Source organism: Bactrocera tryoni, chromosome 1, assembly GCF_016617805.1.
Source record: "Bactrocera tryoni isolate S06 chromosome 1, CSIRO_BtryS06_freeze2, whole genome shotgun sequence".
In the NCBI taxonomy this organism is placed as follows: Eukaryota; Metazoa; Arthropoda; class Insecta; order Diptera; family Tephritidae; genus Bactrocera; species Bactrocera tryoni.
Window position 1 is genome coordinate 50,701,307 of NC_052499.1, and position 17,780 is coordinate 50,719,086.

Below are 17,780 nucleotides of genomic sequence, written 5' to 3' on the forward strand. Positions count from 1 at the left end.
TGACCGACAAAAGCGACTTTGTTGTTGTAGTTGTTTTGTTCATCCTTTTCATTTACGCTTTTTAGTGCTTGCAATTGCGTTTAGTTTCTAGTACGAGAAATTTGTGTGGGGATTATTTGTTTTTGTTTTTTTTTTTTTTAATTTGTGTTTTTTGCTGCAATTGCTTGGCTCATACAAGCTTCCTTTATATACGCATGTCATTTGTACTGTTATTTTTAAAGTTTTTAATGAAAGCTCATTTCACTGTCGAAAATTACGCTTTCATGCATTTTGTATTTTTGCATTTGTCTACGGACATGACAGGAGGACAGGGACTTTTAATGAAAATGGTTGATGACTAAATGCATAAGAAGAATGGGGTTGGATTGGGTGTGTTCGAAAACAAAATAGTAATATTTTTAGAATGCTTAGTAAAAACTTCTTCTGTTTCTTATGCTTAAATTTATTCAAGAATGCAGAGCTTTCACTATTTTTAACAAATTTAATAATTCGATTTAATTTATTATTTGATTTAATTCTAATTTAATTTAATTTAATTTAATTTAATTTAATTTAATTTAATTTAATTTTGATTTAATTTAATTTAATTTAATTTAATTTAATTTAATTTAATTTAATTTAATTTGATTTAATTTATTTTAATATCGTTTTACCTAATTTACTAATCTAGTAATCATTCAAAAAAGATGAATTGGAAATTAACGTTTTAGAGAGCAGTGAAAGCTCCTTTTTTCGGGTTGAATATGGTTCGTATATATCTACTTACATGTTGTAAAATCTTTTGAATTTTAAAACTGATTAATTTTTAGTCTTGAATAGTAACTTATGAATGAACAGAACTTATGAACAAGAAGGATGGAGCTTTCACCACTTCTAAATAAATGTAAATGCTGTAATTTTGCTTATTTGACTTACTAATATAGAAGTTACTCGAACGTGAGAAATTGCGAAAATTAAAATTCTTGAACAATAGTAAAAGCTCCTTGCTTATGAGTAGTATTTTTAAGTGCAAAGAGCTTTCATCGCCTTCAAATAAATATAAATACTTTTTTTTTGGTTCAGTTGGTCAAATAAGCGAAATTGCGAAAATTGATTGTTGAATTTTTTATATAATTCCTTGTTCTTAGCCCTAAATACAGTTTCTTCAAAAATCAGGCGAACACAGTGGCTGCGGCACGATTTTGGTTGAAAATTTGGCGAAAAACTCAGGAAGAATCAATGGAGTATGCGACGATGCATTATCGTGTTGAAAAAAACAAGAGTTGTCGGCCCATGAGTAAGGCCTCTTTGCACGAAAAGTTTCACGTAAAGGATGCATAACACTCAAATATAATTTCTGTGTGACAGTTTGACCGGTCGGAACGAATTTGGAGTACACCACACCTCGATAATCGAAGAAAACTGTCAACATAACCATGATTTTTGACCTGCTTTGACGAGCTTTTTTCGGCTTCAGTTCACCTTTGCGACGATATTCGAGAGATTGATCGTCAGTTTCCGGCTCGTAAGCACAGATTCAAGACTCGTTGCCAATAATAGCTCGTTTCATGACATTCTGGTAGTCGGAAATCATGGTTTCACGCATGTTAATGCGATTCTGTTTTTCGAAAAATTCAGTGATTTTAAAACCAATGGTGTTCGCATTTTTCAGGCCAAAATAATCTCTCGAAATAGTTTTCACTGAACCTTTCGTTATTCCAACGATGTCAGTAAGAAGTATGAATGTTAAACGTTCTCAAGCACCTATTCCTTTAATTCATGGACTTGTTAATCATCAGTTGAAGTTTATGATATATTTTAAGTTATGGACGCGTCGTCAACGCATTCTCGATTCTCTTTGAATAATTTGTTGCAATTAAAAATACTTAGTCGCGGCAATTACATTGAAAAGTCTTACTATTTTTTGCCCAGAGTGATATGTAAAATTTTTGTCATATGGAAATGCATTAAAAAATGTGTGTGCGTCATATTGACAAAATATGAAATTAGTTTATAAAATTGGTGCATAATTATATAAAGTACTTACACATGTGCTTATAACTACACTCCATACATCACTATTCAAATAAGAATTGCATACAAATACATAATTTTACAGGAATTCAACATGCGTGCAGAATGCTATATAAAATTTTGGTATAATTCGATTGAAATATATTTATTTATTTCTATATACTTGAACAAACATATACCTATCTATCATGTACACACATGTATATTAATAAAATTATGCACACATATGTAATTGTACATAATATATGTATGTATGTAAATAATATATAAATGTAGTGTATGTTATGTGCTTATGGCTATTCGTATGTGGTTGCGCCGAAATTAAATATTTATTGACAACACCGCAAACGTTGTTGTTGCTTGCCTTTTCTTTTTCAAGTTAACCTCACTATTTATTATTTTCACTCTCCCATCTCCGTCGCCGCTTCTTAAACTGCATCGTCCGAGCGCGCGAATAGTCAGAAGAGAGAAATTAAAATACGAAACGTGTGCTGATGTGACATAGTAGTGCAAGCACAAATGCAACAACAAATGCAAACAGCAAATACGGAAGAAAAACCGAATTAAAATGTTCGCTGACCAACAACGAATTTCACACAAACAACAAAAGAAATGCGTAAAACGCAAAAAATGTAACATTTAAAGCAATGCATGGAGGGCGAGGGCGGTGATATTAACAAAAATGCTGTTACCACTACTTATACATACATGCAAAAAGTATATACATACACTTACAGGCATACAAACACAACCAAACACCAATACAGTTACAAGAAGTCAAGCTATGAGGGGACTTGCAGAGACAGGCGTGCGGGGTTAGCATATTTTCAACGCTTGTGTGTGAGTTTGTGTGCAGCAGTGTATTAGTATATGTGCATAAACATATATTATGTATGTATGTGTGCAGAACAATATAAGTGCCCGTATGTGGGTTGCAATGTGGTCGTCCTTTCATGCATTTATCTGCGCATCGTCCTGCTGACATGACATTTCCAGTGAGACCGTTACAAAAAAATTATAAAAAAAATGCCAGCGAAAAAATGAAAATTATAATAACAAAAAAACCATAAAAATAACAACAATCGAGTGAAATGTCAAACCGTAACGAAGGGTATAGTACAATGGAAATATATGCTGACAGCCAAGCGCGCGAGGAACTCATAAGCATGGTTTGGTAGTTCTATGTGCTTGTACATATATGTATATACCTATGTGCTAGGTGTATTCACAAAATATATAATTATGTGTATACATATACATATATATACATAATATATAGTTGTCCTTTTATAATGCATATAGTGTTATATAGTATATCTGATTATGTGCATACATTGCCTGGCCTTACCAAGTACATATATGTATTTATCTACTATTTATAGAAATTATATACATATTAATATTAGCATAAGTATGTAAAATATATGTTATATACTAGCATTGTACTTGTGAAAAATAATCCGCTGGTAAAGACTGCATACTCCAACTTACAAATATAAAGTTACTAGGTGTGACGGTGTCAACAAAAATAAATTTTATATATATTTATATGTATATATGCAGATGTATCTTTTTGTATATACATATATTTATAAAAAAATATACTTATAAAATATATACTTATATAAACATTTGTATTTGCTTGCATGTAACCCGTAATCACATAGTTAAATTGTGGCTTTAATTTGAGAAAATACAAGAACGGTGTCTTAATAAATCCTTGCTGTATAATATTCCTTTCATAAAACTTTTGTATATCATATGTTCAAGAAATTTTCAACAATTTCCTAATATAGCAAAATATAGTCTAATATAGTCAAATATTATAGACAAACCACAATAACGACATTATAATCGGAAAATACAATATTGTAGTATGTATAATTGTTGCTGTATTTCCAGAAAATAATCAAAATATTTTTAAAAAATTTTGCTAAACCTCCAGCGCCACCTAGCGATATGCATGTTATTTCTTACTTCAACCATAAAATTGGCATATTCAATTGAACTTCGTACATATTGTGATTACTGACTGATTTAGTAAATACTATTGTGAGCAAAAAATAGTAAGACTTTTTAATTTCAATTTCGCGCCAAAACACATTCGTTGAAATATTTTATATATTTATTTTATTTGTGCCGAATGTCACATCAAAATAATCATTAGTGTTTAGTATACGCTTCTCTTTCTGAACTACATAAAATGCATTCGGCGATTTTTACGATGTGTGAAATTATTCAGCAAAGAAGTCCCATCAAATGTTGTGTGCGGAATCAAAATTCTGGTGCCGAAACTTTCAGAATGTGGAAAAGGCGTTTGTGTGATAATTGTTGGTCGGGAGCAAGATTTTTTGATTGGTGCAAATTATTCAAAGAGAGTCGAGAACAACGTCCAGGATGGTCACCAACATCAATCAACAAGTGAATAAAATAAAGGCATTGGCGCTTGAGAACAGCCGATTAGTAGTCAGAGATCTTGTTGGCATCATGGGAGTATAGGAATGATCAGTGAAAACCATTTTGAAAGATCATTTGGGTCAAGGTAATGTTGACAGTTTTGCGAAACCGTTTTTCGACCGGCCAAACTGTCAGCAAGGAATATTTTTTGTATGTTATGCTTTGTTTGCACGAAGCTATTCGTAAAAAGAGCCCGGTATTTTGGGCCCACAACTATTGGTTTTTTCAACACGATAATGCACCGTCGCATACTGCATTGATTCTTCCTTGGAGATGGTCTGGCGTTGTCCTGGTAGAAAACTACACTCTTCCTGTTGGCCGATTATGGACGCTTCTGGTCGATCGCCTGTTTCAAGCGGTCCAGTTGTTCGTAGTAGATGGTAGCATTAAGCGTCTGACCATATGGGAGCAGCTCAAGATGGATGATTCCCTTCCAATCCCACCGAACACACAGCAAAACCATCCTGGCCTTCAATCCCGGCTTGACCACTGTTTGGAAAGATTCACCCGCCTTCGACCACGACAACATCAAGCTTTTTTTTGTATCCAACCTTCTGCAGGTGGTTTAAAAAGGTTTGGTGACTAACTCTCATCTTTTGGACGATGTCACGAGATGCCACATGCCGTTCTAACTCGATGTTTTCCATGATTTCATCGGTATTCGTTGTCACAGGTCTTCCGCCGGCTGGCTTATCCATGGTGTCGTTTCCACCCGCTCTGAATCGTCGAAACCATTCCTCCGCAATTCGAAGTGAGAGAGTACCATCCCCCAAAACACCATTAATCTCACGGGACGTTTTTCTAGCGGATTTGCCTTTGACGAAGGAAAACTTTAAAGTAGCGCGAAGTTCGGCGTTAGTGAACTCCATGTTTACTCATCTATAACTGTTGAACGCAATATCCAAACTAATAAATCATAGTGTCGTTTTGTAGGTTATGTCAAGACCTTTCAGAGATGAATAGTATTTCCAGATATGAGCTCTGTAGCGCTTTATACATAGCCGCGAAATTCAAAAGACAAAAAGGCGGGAGCGAGATATTTGACAACCTAGTATTAATGACTAGCGTGATTAGCTTAGTCGATTTAGCCATGTCCGTCTGTCTGTCGCTATATACATTATATAAACTATTACCTTGGTTTTTGAGACACCGATCGGAGATTATAAACACATTCAGTGATATTGTATACTATACTGTATAGATTATATCCTTCAGATAGGACTATTATAGCGTACAGCTATCGTCCAAATAGATACAAATACTTTTATACCAAAATAACATGGGTATTATAGCCAAACTTAACGTTTCTGTTAATTGTTGGTCAAAAACGCTAAAAGCGCATCATTTTCCAACGAAACAAGGTCACAAAAATGAAGGAGTTTTTGCATCGCACAACACACAAAACCCTTTTATTATTCCAGTGAACCAATAATTGCAGATCAACTTGCTAACACATTTCAAGAAGTCTTTTTTATTGAGGGTTTTCCATTATTTCATTATTTGCAGACAAATACTGCTCAGCCACAAAATATTATAATTACAAAACTTTTTTTTTTTTACTTTATGCTAACATAACCTAAAATTTTACACAATGAAATTTCCGAAAGGGCTGAAAGACGCATCTGAGCGTAATTGAGTTCCTTGGAATGTTTTTTAATCATAGGATCTGGATAGAACTGTAGCAGACATCAATTGTTCTCTTAATAGGTCACAACTTGCTGGCATCACATGCGAGCCGGTTGGGCATAAGTAACGACGAGACATGCACAAAGTGCAGTGAAGTAGGCATGAGAGAAGCACTGCAACACCTACTAAGCTTCTGCCGAGACTTTCCTAGAATTCGTCTTACATGTCTAAGAGCTTCCTAGTTAAGGGACTAGATAAAGTAACAAAATTAGTTATCAGTCGCTCTTTAAGTTCGCAAAAAGAGTTGACGTGCTGTTGGTGTGACAGCCGGCAGGTATAACCTAACCTAACTTACTATAAATACAAAATTTTAGATTTTAAGATTTTGGTAAAACTGTTGGAACAATTTTTTAACTAAAATCTGAGTACTTTTGTCATTTTAACACAGATCTGACATACATATCTTTAAGGCTAAGAATTTACCCAGAACGTACTTCAAATATATTTTCATTTTGTAAATTTATCGTCCATCCATAAACCAAAAAGTACTTTAAGATAAAGTACCTTAACCCACCAAAAATAATAATAAGTAATTAACGAAAATAAATTTTAAACCTTATAGTATAAGCCAAAATAAACCTCACTGCAACACACAACATTTTCCCGCAAATATTTAAAAATCCACGACATTTACTGTTACACTAAAACGCCAACTTTAACTTTGAATTCAAACGCATGCACACACACAGACATATATGTATATTTGCATATATTTACGTATACATACACATAACCCAGACGGCCTAGACGACACTTAGCCAATATGGGAAAAAAATATCAAGAAGAAGAAGAAGAATAAGCGAAAAAAGTGGAAAAGAAGAAGCAGCACAACAGCTATAACATTGCAGCAAAGTGCGTATGAGACGAGAAAAAGAAGCAAAAGTCAACGAATGAGTGTATGTGTGTATGTGTGTCTGCGCGAGTGTATTTTGTGCTACATAACGGTGCACTGCTTTGCGAGTTCAGGCCAGTGCAGCGAACGACAACGAGCAGCTTTTCGCTGCTTACTGCTGGCACAGATTGCACAGCGAGCGGCGCGTGCAACGGCGAACGGTAACGGATAGAAAGTGCAACGTAAAGAGGAAAAGCAGAAAATCAAAAAGAAAATTGCACGGAAAATGGAGTGGAGGGAAAAGAGAACTTTATGCCACGGCAAACTGCAACTAACAACAACAACAACAACAAAAATAGTAACAACAATATTAATAATAACGACAACACCAACAATAATAATAACAACAACAATAGCAGCAATAGTAATGATGGCAATAACAACACACAGCGGCGGCAGGTAGCAACAAATAAATGCCAGGCAGTGGCAAGCATGTGACATGCAACGACAACAACAACAACTACAAAAACAACCACAACGGTTGCAGCTACAAAAAATTAGTGCAACTTGCAAACGCAAAAATACATATGTCTGTATATGTATGTATGTACATGTGTGGCACTACTGTAGGATTGCCATAACGCACACACATACACAGCCATATGCACTTTCGCATTGTGTTCGCCTGCACCGCCGCCGTTAGGGTGCCCATTAACACGTGATGGCAATAACAAAAACAAACGGGAAATAAAAATTGCAGCCACGAGAAAGTTAACGACGACTTCAAAAATATATTGACGGTCCGTCGACCATGTGGCCCACTACCACATTTGCAAGTCAGCCGCCCAACAACGGGACACGCACAAAGTCGTGGCGCCACAGCAACAAAGTCGTCGCACCAAAAGCGAAACTAAACGCATGCAAACACATACACTCTCACACATAGGCACATACACCCATATATATGTATATATATGGTTAGGCCAGCAACTTCATCGGCTGCGGGAAAATGAAGCCAAGTTAAATGGCGAGTGCAGTTAACCTCAGCGAATGCAATAAAAAATTCTATTAAGCATACATTCAGGCGTTGGATGGCGCGCACGTAACGTGTGTGCATGTGTGTACCTTCCTTTGCGGCCTTATATGTAGCGGTATGTGTGGCGCGTGCAAAAGCAAATGGGGGAATAATTTGTTTTTTTTTCTATTGCATTCTCTTCAAAGCATATGCCAAGGCGCAAATACGTCTGCTGCCGCCGCCGCTGCTGGTGATGAAGGTGATAATGATTGAGTTGTCTTGCCGAAGACACTGAATGCATCTAATGTGTATGTATGTGCAAAAGTAAATATGTCTGTATGATTTCACAACTATGCGTATGCGTGTGCGTCCATTGTAAGTTCAACAAGTGTGTGTGTGCGTAGTTAGTCGTTTGCCTTGCGGCAAATTGCGCGCTCAGCTGGTGCGAGTGATGATGGCGAAGCAGATATGCATATACATACATATATACGGACATAAATACAAATACAAACATTAGAAGCCACACACATGTAGACATTCGTACGCAATGTGGCCGCCATTGCAGCTGCCTCTTTGCTTTCCTCACATACTTATTAATTTTTGTATAGGATAGCACGGTGTGTGTGTGTGTGTATGCTTTCATATTTTTTATTTGTGCTTGAATAGAGTTTTTGTTATTGTCATTACATGTGCGTAGAATCCCAGTGAACCAAAATGTGTCGCTTCACAGCTGATTTGTGGCGCAGCAACTTGACATTGCCGTCTCAGTTGTGAACAATAAAACTAATCAATGAGTATGACAGTCGAAAGACTTTAAGAGAGATAATGAAATTATGTAACCTTTTACAAAATGTTGCTGTTTAGAGTTCATTTATAGCTGTAATTCTCAACTAGTTTAAGAAATAAATTATTACAAGTATAATAATAAAGATCTTAGCTAGAAATAAGAAAGTATTAGAGTTGAATAAGCATATTGACATATAACTAGAGTTAAACAAAGAAAAATATAGACAATTCCTAGAGACCAGAAATGGTTTCACAAAATGATTCTCAAGATGTTTTTAGACTTTATTACTCGAATAAATTTGACTACTTTGCTTAGAAAAAGAATTAACGCGCTACTAAAGGGCTTTTTAACGCAGAGATATTTTATTTTGTATGTATATGTATAGCTTGTGATGCTGTATATGGAAAAACTGAACAAAATTCGATAAGGAAATACGGAATAAGTCTTTGTTTCGAATCGATAAATTCATATTTAACCACTATTTTCACCAAAAGCTTACACTAGGTGGCGCTGTTTTGGCGCTTTTCACTATTTTTATAATTTTTCATAGAAAAATTGTATGTTTACAAAAAAAAATCAACCTCACTTTTAGAATAATCCCACCATAGTTTTAACTGGAAATTTTGACCCTTCTGATTTTATTAGATATTTAATCTTTATTTTCACCAAAAGCTTGTACTAGGTGGCGCTGTATTGCCGCTTTTCGCTATTTTTATATTTTTTCATAGAAAAATAGTATGTTTATAAAAAGTAAATTCAACCTCACTTTTAGAATAATATTTCGCCATAGCTTTAATTGGAATTTTGACCCTTTTTGATTATATTAGATTGGTTTTTATTAGGAGATGAGTATTTTTACAAAACCTCGGCATAAAAATCTTTGACAGCTTACTTTCTAAAAGGCTATACCAGAGTTACCGGCTAAGTTTATACTTAAATGAAGTCAGCTTTGATAAGGTTTCCAATCCTGAGATTACACTTGGAATATTGCAGTTATGTATGCTGATTAATTCCGCAAAATTATGGTGTATTATAGTTTTTGAAAGTTGAAAAAAAAAATCTAATATTTTATTTTACCAAAAGCTCACGTTTGATGGCGCTGTGCTCAAGTTCTTGGCTAGTTTCTTGAATTTTCAGCGATAAATTGTACAATTTCATAAAATTTCATTGGATAAACATTTCAATGCCACTTTCATTTCATAATATTGCGTTGATGTCAAAAATTTTACTTTATTTAGATTATGTAAGATTTGGCAAGGATAGTTTTTGTGGATAACCAAAAATCATGACAAATATCACATCTATCTCATGACGATACCAGCTTCTTCTTCAGGAAAGAAAAAACTTTATTTTAAGTTTTAGCAATGGCGACAAGGATTCGCTAAGATAAACAATAAACGGCAAAGAGACTTATTGCAAAAGCGGAACACTCAAATAGGGAATCGTCTTTCACAATTAGTTTACAGTGGCTTAAGAAATTTTTTTAGGTATATGATTAAGTAATAACTCCTATTATAATAACAGTTACAAGTGACGTCACTAGAACGCAATTTATATAGTTTACATAGATATTCTGATGACGTACTCGAGTCTTTCTTGATACATGATTTGGTGCTTTTTAAGTATATTTTACAATTATTACAGGTATTGTGAGTATTGGCAGAATAAAGAGGGTTATTGCTGATATATTACTCTGCTAACACTGACTAATTCCGTACTGCGGCAATGATTAAGTGAATGATTAATGTCAGTATAAAAGCTTTCAACACAGTACAGAAATCAATTAAAGGGGGCAAACCTAGTATACCAGATTAAATAAAGGCGACTTTTGGGAACTACAAAAAAAACTACTATAATTATTCTATTACAATTTTAACTGTATATTTACACAAATGTTAAGAATACGCAGTAAAATTTTGAATCAACAAATGAAATATTTTTAGGATTATGGCAGATCGCTGACGGCGCTAACAAAAAGTTCCTCCACGGCCATAGTGGTCCTCGATCAAATTTTTCTCTAGAGGATAATGTTCTTACAATCATCTACTATAAAAAACATCACAATTTGACAAAACGGCAGAGTTTTTGGAAAAAATTGTAATGCGACACAAAATTTTGGTCATATTGTCCCGGAAAAACTCCATTTTCGACATACCAAAAACTGATATGGTACTACATACCATAAGAATATACTAAGAATTACTCTTAGTATTAAAATACACTGAGCAAAACTGGAAAAGTCATGTGCAAAACGGAAGAACGGAAGTACACAAAAATCCTATTGACACTCGATAGAAGAGATTGTAGGAACATGATGAGAATGCTAATTGGTCACTGTCTGGTGGCGACACCCGCCCGCAGAATGGGGCTGGCAGATCGAGATGACTGCAGGAAATATTTAGAGCACGGTGCCAGGGAAACAATGGAGCATCTCTTGTGCACTTGATTCGAATTGGCAAGACCACGCTGAAAGCATCTGAGGTCTCCACAGTAAGATGCACTGGAGAAGGTATCGATAGTGAGTCGGCAGAGTCTGTTAAAATTCGCGTCAAGTTCAGGCATACTAAAGGGTCGGACTTAGGAACTAAACACCATCTGGTATCGCAAATGACCAAACTGTTTGTGGGTGGCTTATTGGCCTACCAGATTAAATTAATCTAACAAAACCTAAAATACACCGGTAGAGCTGATTGAAATGAGCGGCTTGAGAAGGCTGTAACCCAAAGACTATTTGAGATATCGAACATTTTAATAGGTACCTATCGAAATGTGAAGAAAATCAATTTTTTGTCTTAACTTCACTCTAGATGCTAAGAGAAATATCTGGAAAGTGATCTCAACGCGCTTCTTAAGACTCTCCAACATGTTTATTGGCATACTTCACTGGCATTATTAATTCTGCTGTTTTCTCTCCTTTTTTTAATAATGCGTGTGTTTAATGTGGATATGCGGCAGTGTTGGCTTGCACCACAAACAACCCCGTTGCAGGGCTTTTTACACACATTTTTTTTGTGTTACAATACACACAATGCGTATGTTTGCGTGAGCCAGTTTTGCTATGCACTTTTTCCCCATTTTTTCGTTGCCATACAAAAAAATTTGTTGCTTTTTTGAGAAGTTTGAGTTTCAAAAAGTCTCCGGCGGCCATTAACCCCGGCAATAGTGCCCGGACCGGGCCGGGCGAGTCAACCGAACAAATGCTGGTAAATTTTTCGCGTTTAGGTGGTTGGCGGTAATGCTGTGGTAGTTGTTGTTGTTGCTGTTGCAACTGAATTTGCCAGTTGCCATTGCAAATGCATTGCATTCGGTGCGCCACCTTTCCGCCTGCACTGCATTTCATGCTACGGAACCGCTTTCATATGTGTGTGTGTGTGTGTTGCAGCAGCTGCAAGTTGCACTGGCTGTTGCAGGCGCTGTTTGTTTTTTTGTTGCATGGGTTTCCTCCTTTTATTTACATTTTTCAGCATTTGCGTTTGGGTGCGTGTGTGTGAATGCGTGCATGTTTACTTAACGGTTACCGTGTGCATTTATATATATGTGTATATGTGAGCGTGTATGTGTGACTGCGTGCGTTTGCACATAGCTGCATTAGTGTGCGTAGCAAAATATTTAATTTTTATTCGAAACTTTTGCCGCTCGCACGTTCAACTTGTTCCGGAATGAAAGGCAGCAGTGCGCTAAATGCCAAACGTGCACTGTGCAACGTGCAAGCAGCAACTGCGCAATGCACCACCCTTACCACTGTTGCAATGTGCAACATGGCGCCATTATGCGCCACCATCTCCGCCTGCTGCTGCCACCGCTGCTAACCCGGTTTGCTCCCTTTTTTTCGTGGCCAAAAGTGCACGCACGCTCGACACGCACGGCTGTGGCACGTTGCCGCCGTACGCGACGAAGGGGCGATGCGATGTTTGCTAGGCGGCAGGTTAAATATTATATATGCCAGGTGCGGCAGTGCTGACGTTGTCGCTCCGCTTACCAGCACAACTAGTTAGTTGTACTTCCTGTGTGGCACGAAAAAATTCTACCATTCTTGCAACTTTCGCTCGAGCCAGCCATTGCACTAGCTTCAACGCGGGTTAGCATGAGCGCTGGGAGTCTGAATGCATTGCTTGCTTGTTTGGCTGTTTCGCTTAGGCGCTCCTCGTCGCACCGCCCCCCCGCGTCTGTGTCTGCCGCTGAGTGCGCACAAGTGCGAGTGTAGAAATGCTGCCACAAAAGCTTTTACCTTGCGACTCCTTAAGCCGTCGCCGTCGCCGTCGCCAGCCGCAACGCCCTTGTCGCGCCCTCTGTGCGTGAAGATGCCGCTAAGCGTCTGGCGTTAGCCGTGCTAGGTGTGCGCTTGTGTGTTTGCGCCAGTGCGTTGCATCAATATGCCTCATGCGTAACTCATATTTTTTCGCAGCACAAACATATGCGTATGTACAACGGCTATTATTTCCATCGAATGCAACACTGTGCTTTGGCTTTGGTTTGGTTTGGCTGTTGTAAGCGTTGCACATGGGGCAAGTGCAACTTAGTAGCTGCAGTTTTTAATTTTTGATTTACTTGCGTGGCAAATTTCATATAATTTCCTTTCAGTGTGTGCGTAGCGCTCTACCACCCACCCACCTCGCTCTTTAGGCGTCTCACTCTCTCAGCCGAGTCATTATGTGCATATATGTATGTGTGTGTTGCAAGTTTTAATTTTGCTCACGCATGCATGGAATTTTGAGGATTTCTTTGCTCCGCCACGCCCTTACACACTTCACCTCGTCACCAGCGAGGTCTGCTGTATTATTTGCCTGTTTTAATTCTACATAATTTTCGTTTGCTTCCAGTATTTACTTTTGCGCTCGTTTTTTTCTGTGCGTCGTCGTTTTGATTGGCACTTGCATCAAATTGCAGCCATTTTGCAATCGCACTGCCATTTCCTACATTTCGGTTTTTATGATATTTTAAATTTGTAGGAATTTCGCAATAATTACGGTCTGTCGAAGGATGTGCGTGTGAATTTATCCTTGTAATATGGTCAAAGTGAGAATTTCTTACACGTATATACGAGTTTTTAACGAATGCCAAGCCATTTCCATTTATAAACGAAGCCTATATTACTTTTTTAAAACATATTTTTCTTAATTCTATCGATAATTAATTTTATATTTTGCCAAGAGCGAATAACTGACTTTAAGGCGATGTAATGACTGCGTTTGCGACATTAAAAGCACTATTGGCGCACTATGTATTTGCTTTCTAAAATCAGCTTCGATCCAGTATTAATTTTTTATTAATTTTATTATTTTATCTTCAAAATATTCATAAAATATATCGATATTTTTCATCCTATCAATTAATTGTCGGAAAATTACTCTTTTTGTATTTTGTATTTGTATTTCTTTTTTAACTATGTTCTATTTTATCTCAAACAATTCGATATTTATTATCGATATTTTTCCGCACCGATTAATTATCGACAACATTTTGTTTCCTTAAGCCACAAAATCGGCAATCATAATTTAAAACACATTATTTCGACAAAATATTAAATTTTTTAAGAATTTCAAAAATGTATCGACTTTACCACAATATAATTGTTTCAATTGCTGCTAAATAAAATGACGATGCAAATCAATTTTCAATACAATAATAATAATCGCTTGCACGGAGTTGACATTTTTTAACATATCGATAGTAAAAATTTATATTATATCGATAGTTTATCGATATCACTGCAAACATAGTTATCAATAACTAATGTTTTCCTTGAATGCATCAGACCATAAAACATACATATGCTAATATCACATTTGTTTATCGATATAACTCCAAAAAAATTTATCGATAATTAATACTTTCATTGACCGCGTTAGACCGTAAAATAAAATAAAATATTTTAATATCACATTTGTTTATCGATATCACTGCAAAAATATTTATCGATAATTAATACTTTACTTTTCATTTCCTCTTAATATAGTAAAATATGTTAAAATCAAGCTAAATAATAATAATATAAAGCATTACAATATAACATTTATTATGTTGATCTACATAACTTCGGTCGGTCTTTGAAGCATTTTATATTTTTAACATATAATCGATAAATTTCATTTTGTGGAAAAATTTGAAAGAATCTAAATACAGAATATTATCGATAAAAATAACTATCTTTGAAAAATTAACAACGGATGATTAACATATAACATTATATGAAATAATGAGTGACATGAGAAACTGATTTTAATTTTCGATAAAAATATCGAATTTTTTTTACCGATAAAAAATTAACGCTTTTATTTCTCGATAAAAATCAATTAATGTATTTACTAAGTTGACTTTATTTTTTTTTTGTTTTTTTTTAAGTAAAACAGAATATTATCGAAAAAAAGTATAATTTTTTATAGCAGTATTTACGATTTCTTGAAGAACTTTCTTTGAAAATTTAACAATGGATGAGTAACATATGACAACGTTAGTTATATGTAACAATATGTGACAGCAAATTGATTTTATTTTTCGATAAAACTATCGATTTCTTTTTCGATAAAAAATAATCGATTTTGTTTCTCGTTAAATATTAATCGATTTATTTACTATGTCGACTTTATTTGTTTTTCTTGTTTTTAGAACAAACACAGGAGATGAATTTTATCGATTTCATTGTACTACAATGGCAGAAGTTGAATTAAATATATGTTCCAACATTTATTTAAAAAAAAAGACTACCAATAACGAAACGTTCTGAACCCTTGTATAACACATACGGTATATTAGTATTATTAGAGCAGTAGCGGCAGCGTATATTACAAAATTACACTCTCTTCTATAATAACATGGCTAAGGCATTAAGAATAGACTCACTATAGTTATATAGTAATTATCATTCTATGTGTTAATTTTTTTAATACTATGTACTATAGACATATGAATGACATCAAAAAAAGTCATCACGATGACTTCCATTTTCTATGCAGACATAAGGCGGTTGGTTGTGAAAATTATTACTGGTTTTGATGCTTTAATAGTTGGGCATTTCACTGCTGAATATTTGATAGGGCTCCCGAAGTAGATATAGGTTATTCACATGCGGATCTATATAAGTAAATATATATATGTATATACCAGCTGTGGCTCTATTTGGTTTTAATAGTTCTCACTTCATTTGGGATTGCGAACAGATTGCGAACGTCACACGCTTAGTGGGAATGAAGCAGAAGCGACCCAATGAATGCGATTTTTTAGAGTGCAAAAAATATGCGTCTTCACCTACGTGGACGTATTGGGTGTGGCAGAGCGTGCGCGCAAAGTTTCAGTTAGAGGCGTGGCACTCAAACTGCTAGCGAATAATATATATCCAAATTACATTATATCTGCATATTTGATAGGCCTACGCATACGTACATATATTATACATATGTATGTATGTAACATGATATTTTAATACTCCCCATCAGCCATGTTAATGACATCAATTACGATGAAGAATTGCTACCTTACTCCATTACTTTACACTTTTTTTTTTTGCTCGCACAACTTTTAATTAGCACTTTAAGTAGTTAATTTTATTCTGCAGAAAGTAATCGATTTTAATGAATGTTTTATGAATTTTTTTCGCTTCGATCACAGGCTTAGAACGGATCGCTGAGGAGTTGATGGAACGCATGAAATGGAAGCAATATCAAGAGCCATTAACTACGCGCGTCCATACAAACAATCACACCGTACAATCGCCAGCCGAAACAGCAGCAACAGCAGAGTTGCCAGCAGCAACAGCCGCCGCCAGTACAGCAGCGACCTCAGTAGCCCCACAAATCCCAGTAGAACGGCAAACATCCACAGAGTACGATCAACAACAACATCAACAACAAAAACACAACGATCAGCCTGTAGAGGAGCAAAAGATTACACATTTGCAGCAACAAAAATCGATCAACGATCTCGTAGACACCAAGAGTGCACAGCCATCATCATCATCACCAACATACGGCCAGAGCAACGGCACTGCAACAGACAACAACAACAGCCAACACAATCTTCAATACGAGCAAGCACACGAGCGCACAGTCGGAGGCGGAACGAACGCCGAAGAACAGCAAAAAAACAAAGGAAATACGCAACAAAGCAACTGCGTAGAAGACTCCATAAAGGCTAAGGAGGATCGGGAGGTGCAAGCTGTTACAGGTGAGCGTAAATAGATTATTTTTATGCACTGTACAGGATGTATTAACTTTGTAAGACAGGCGGATAACCTATGAAGTATATACATATATGTGACCTGGTCTACGAAAAGGGGGCTTAGGTGTCAAAAAAAAGGAGAACAATTAATGAGATAACGAGAAACTGACGATTATTTTTAACAGCTTTTCCCAGAAAACTAGTTTTCGCACCTAAGCCCCCTTTTCGTAGACCAGGTCACATATAAATGACTAGCGTGACGACCTAAGTCCGTATGTCTGCATATATGCGAAGTAATCCCTCAGCTTTTGAGATATCGAACAGAAATTTTAATGCGTATTTTGCTTTCAAAGAAGCTACTTACTTGTGCTCTTACCACTATAGAATATAGCTGACATACAAACCGATTGGTCAAAAACAAGTCGTTTCATGGAAAACTTTTTTGTTTTGCAAGATATCCTCATGAAATTTTCCGTGGCTTATTTTCACAGTTAATGCAGCAATCTGCGTACATATTGTTTTTAGCAAACCACTAGAGAATATAGCTGTCGTATAAACTGACCGATCAAAATTAAGTTAAAAATATTTGTATACACCATTTAGGCTTGTGAAGGGTATTTATATTTTTCTTGTTTTATTTAGAGCTATTTTCAAAGTTTTTGATGTAGTATTCGAATTTTTTGTCGATGTGTTTCTGAAAATTAAAGATTAAATTTCAGAAAGTATATCGAAAATGAACTCACCTTGCCAGATTACTCAGTTTTATGCATATATAACCATTGGCATAAAAGTAATTGAAAACAAAAACATAAAATGTTGCCTACATTCAGGCGCAC

The 17,780-nt window shown here is 35.7% G+C and overlaps 1 protein-coding gene across 3 annotated transcripts in view; it reads left to right on the forward strand.

Moving 5' to 3' along the window:
- LOC120767079 (putative mediator of RNA polymerase II transcription subunit 26) overlaps positions 1–17,780 on the forward strand; it is a 185,915-nt gene that overhangs the window by 149,183 nt on the left and 18,952 nt on the right. For all 3 annotated transcript variants that reach the window (XM_040092946.1, XM_040092952.1, XM_040092960.1), the window contains exon 2: positions 16,396–16,950. In XM_040092946.1, coding sequence (XP_039948880.1) covers positions 16,396–16,950 — 555 coding nt within the window. The remainder of the gene's footprint in view (positions 1–16,395; positions 16,951–17,780) is intronic.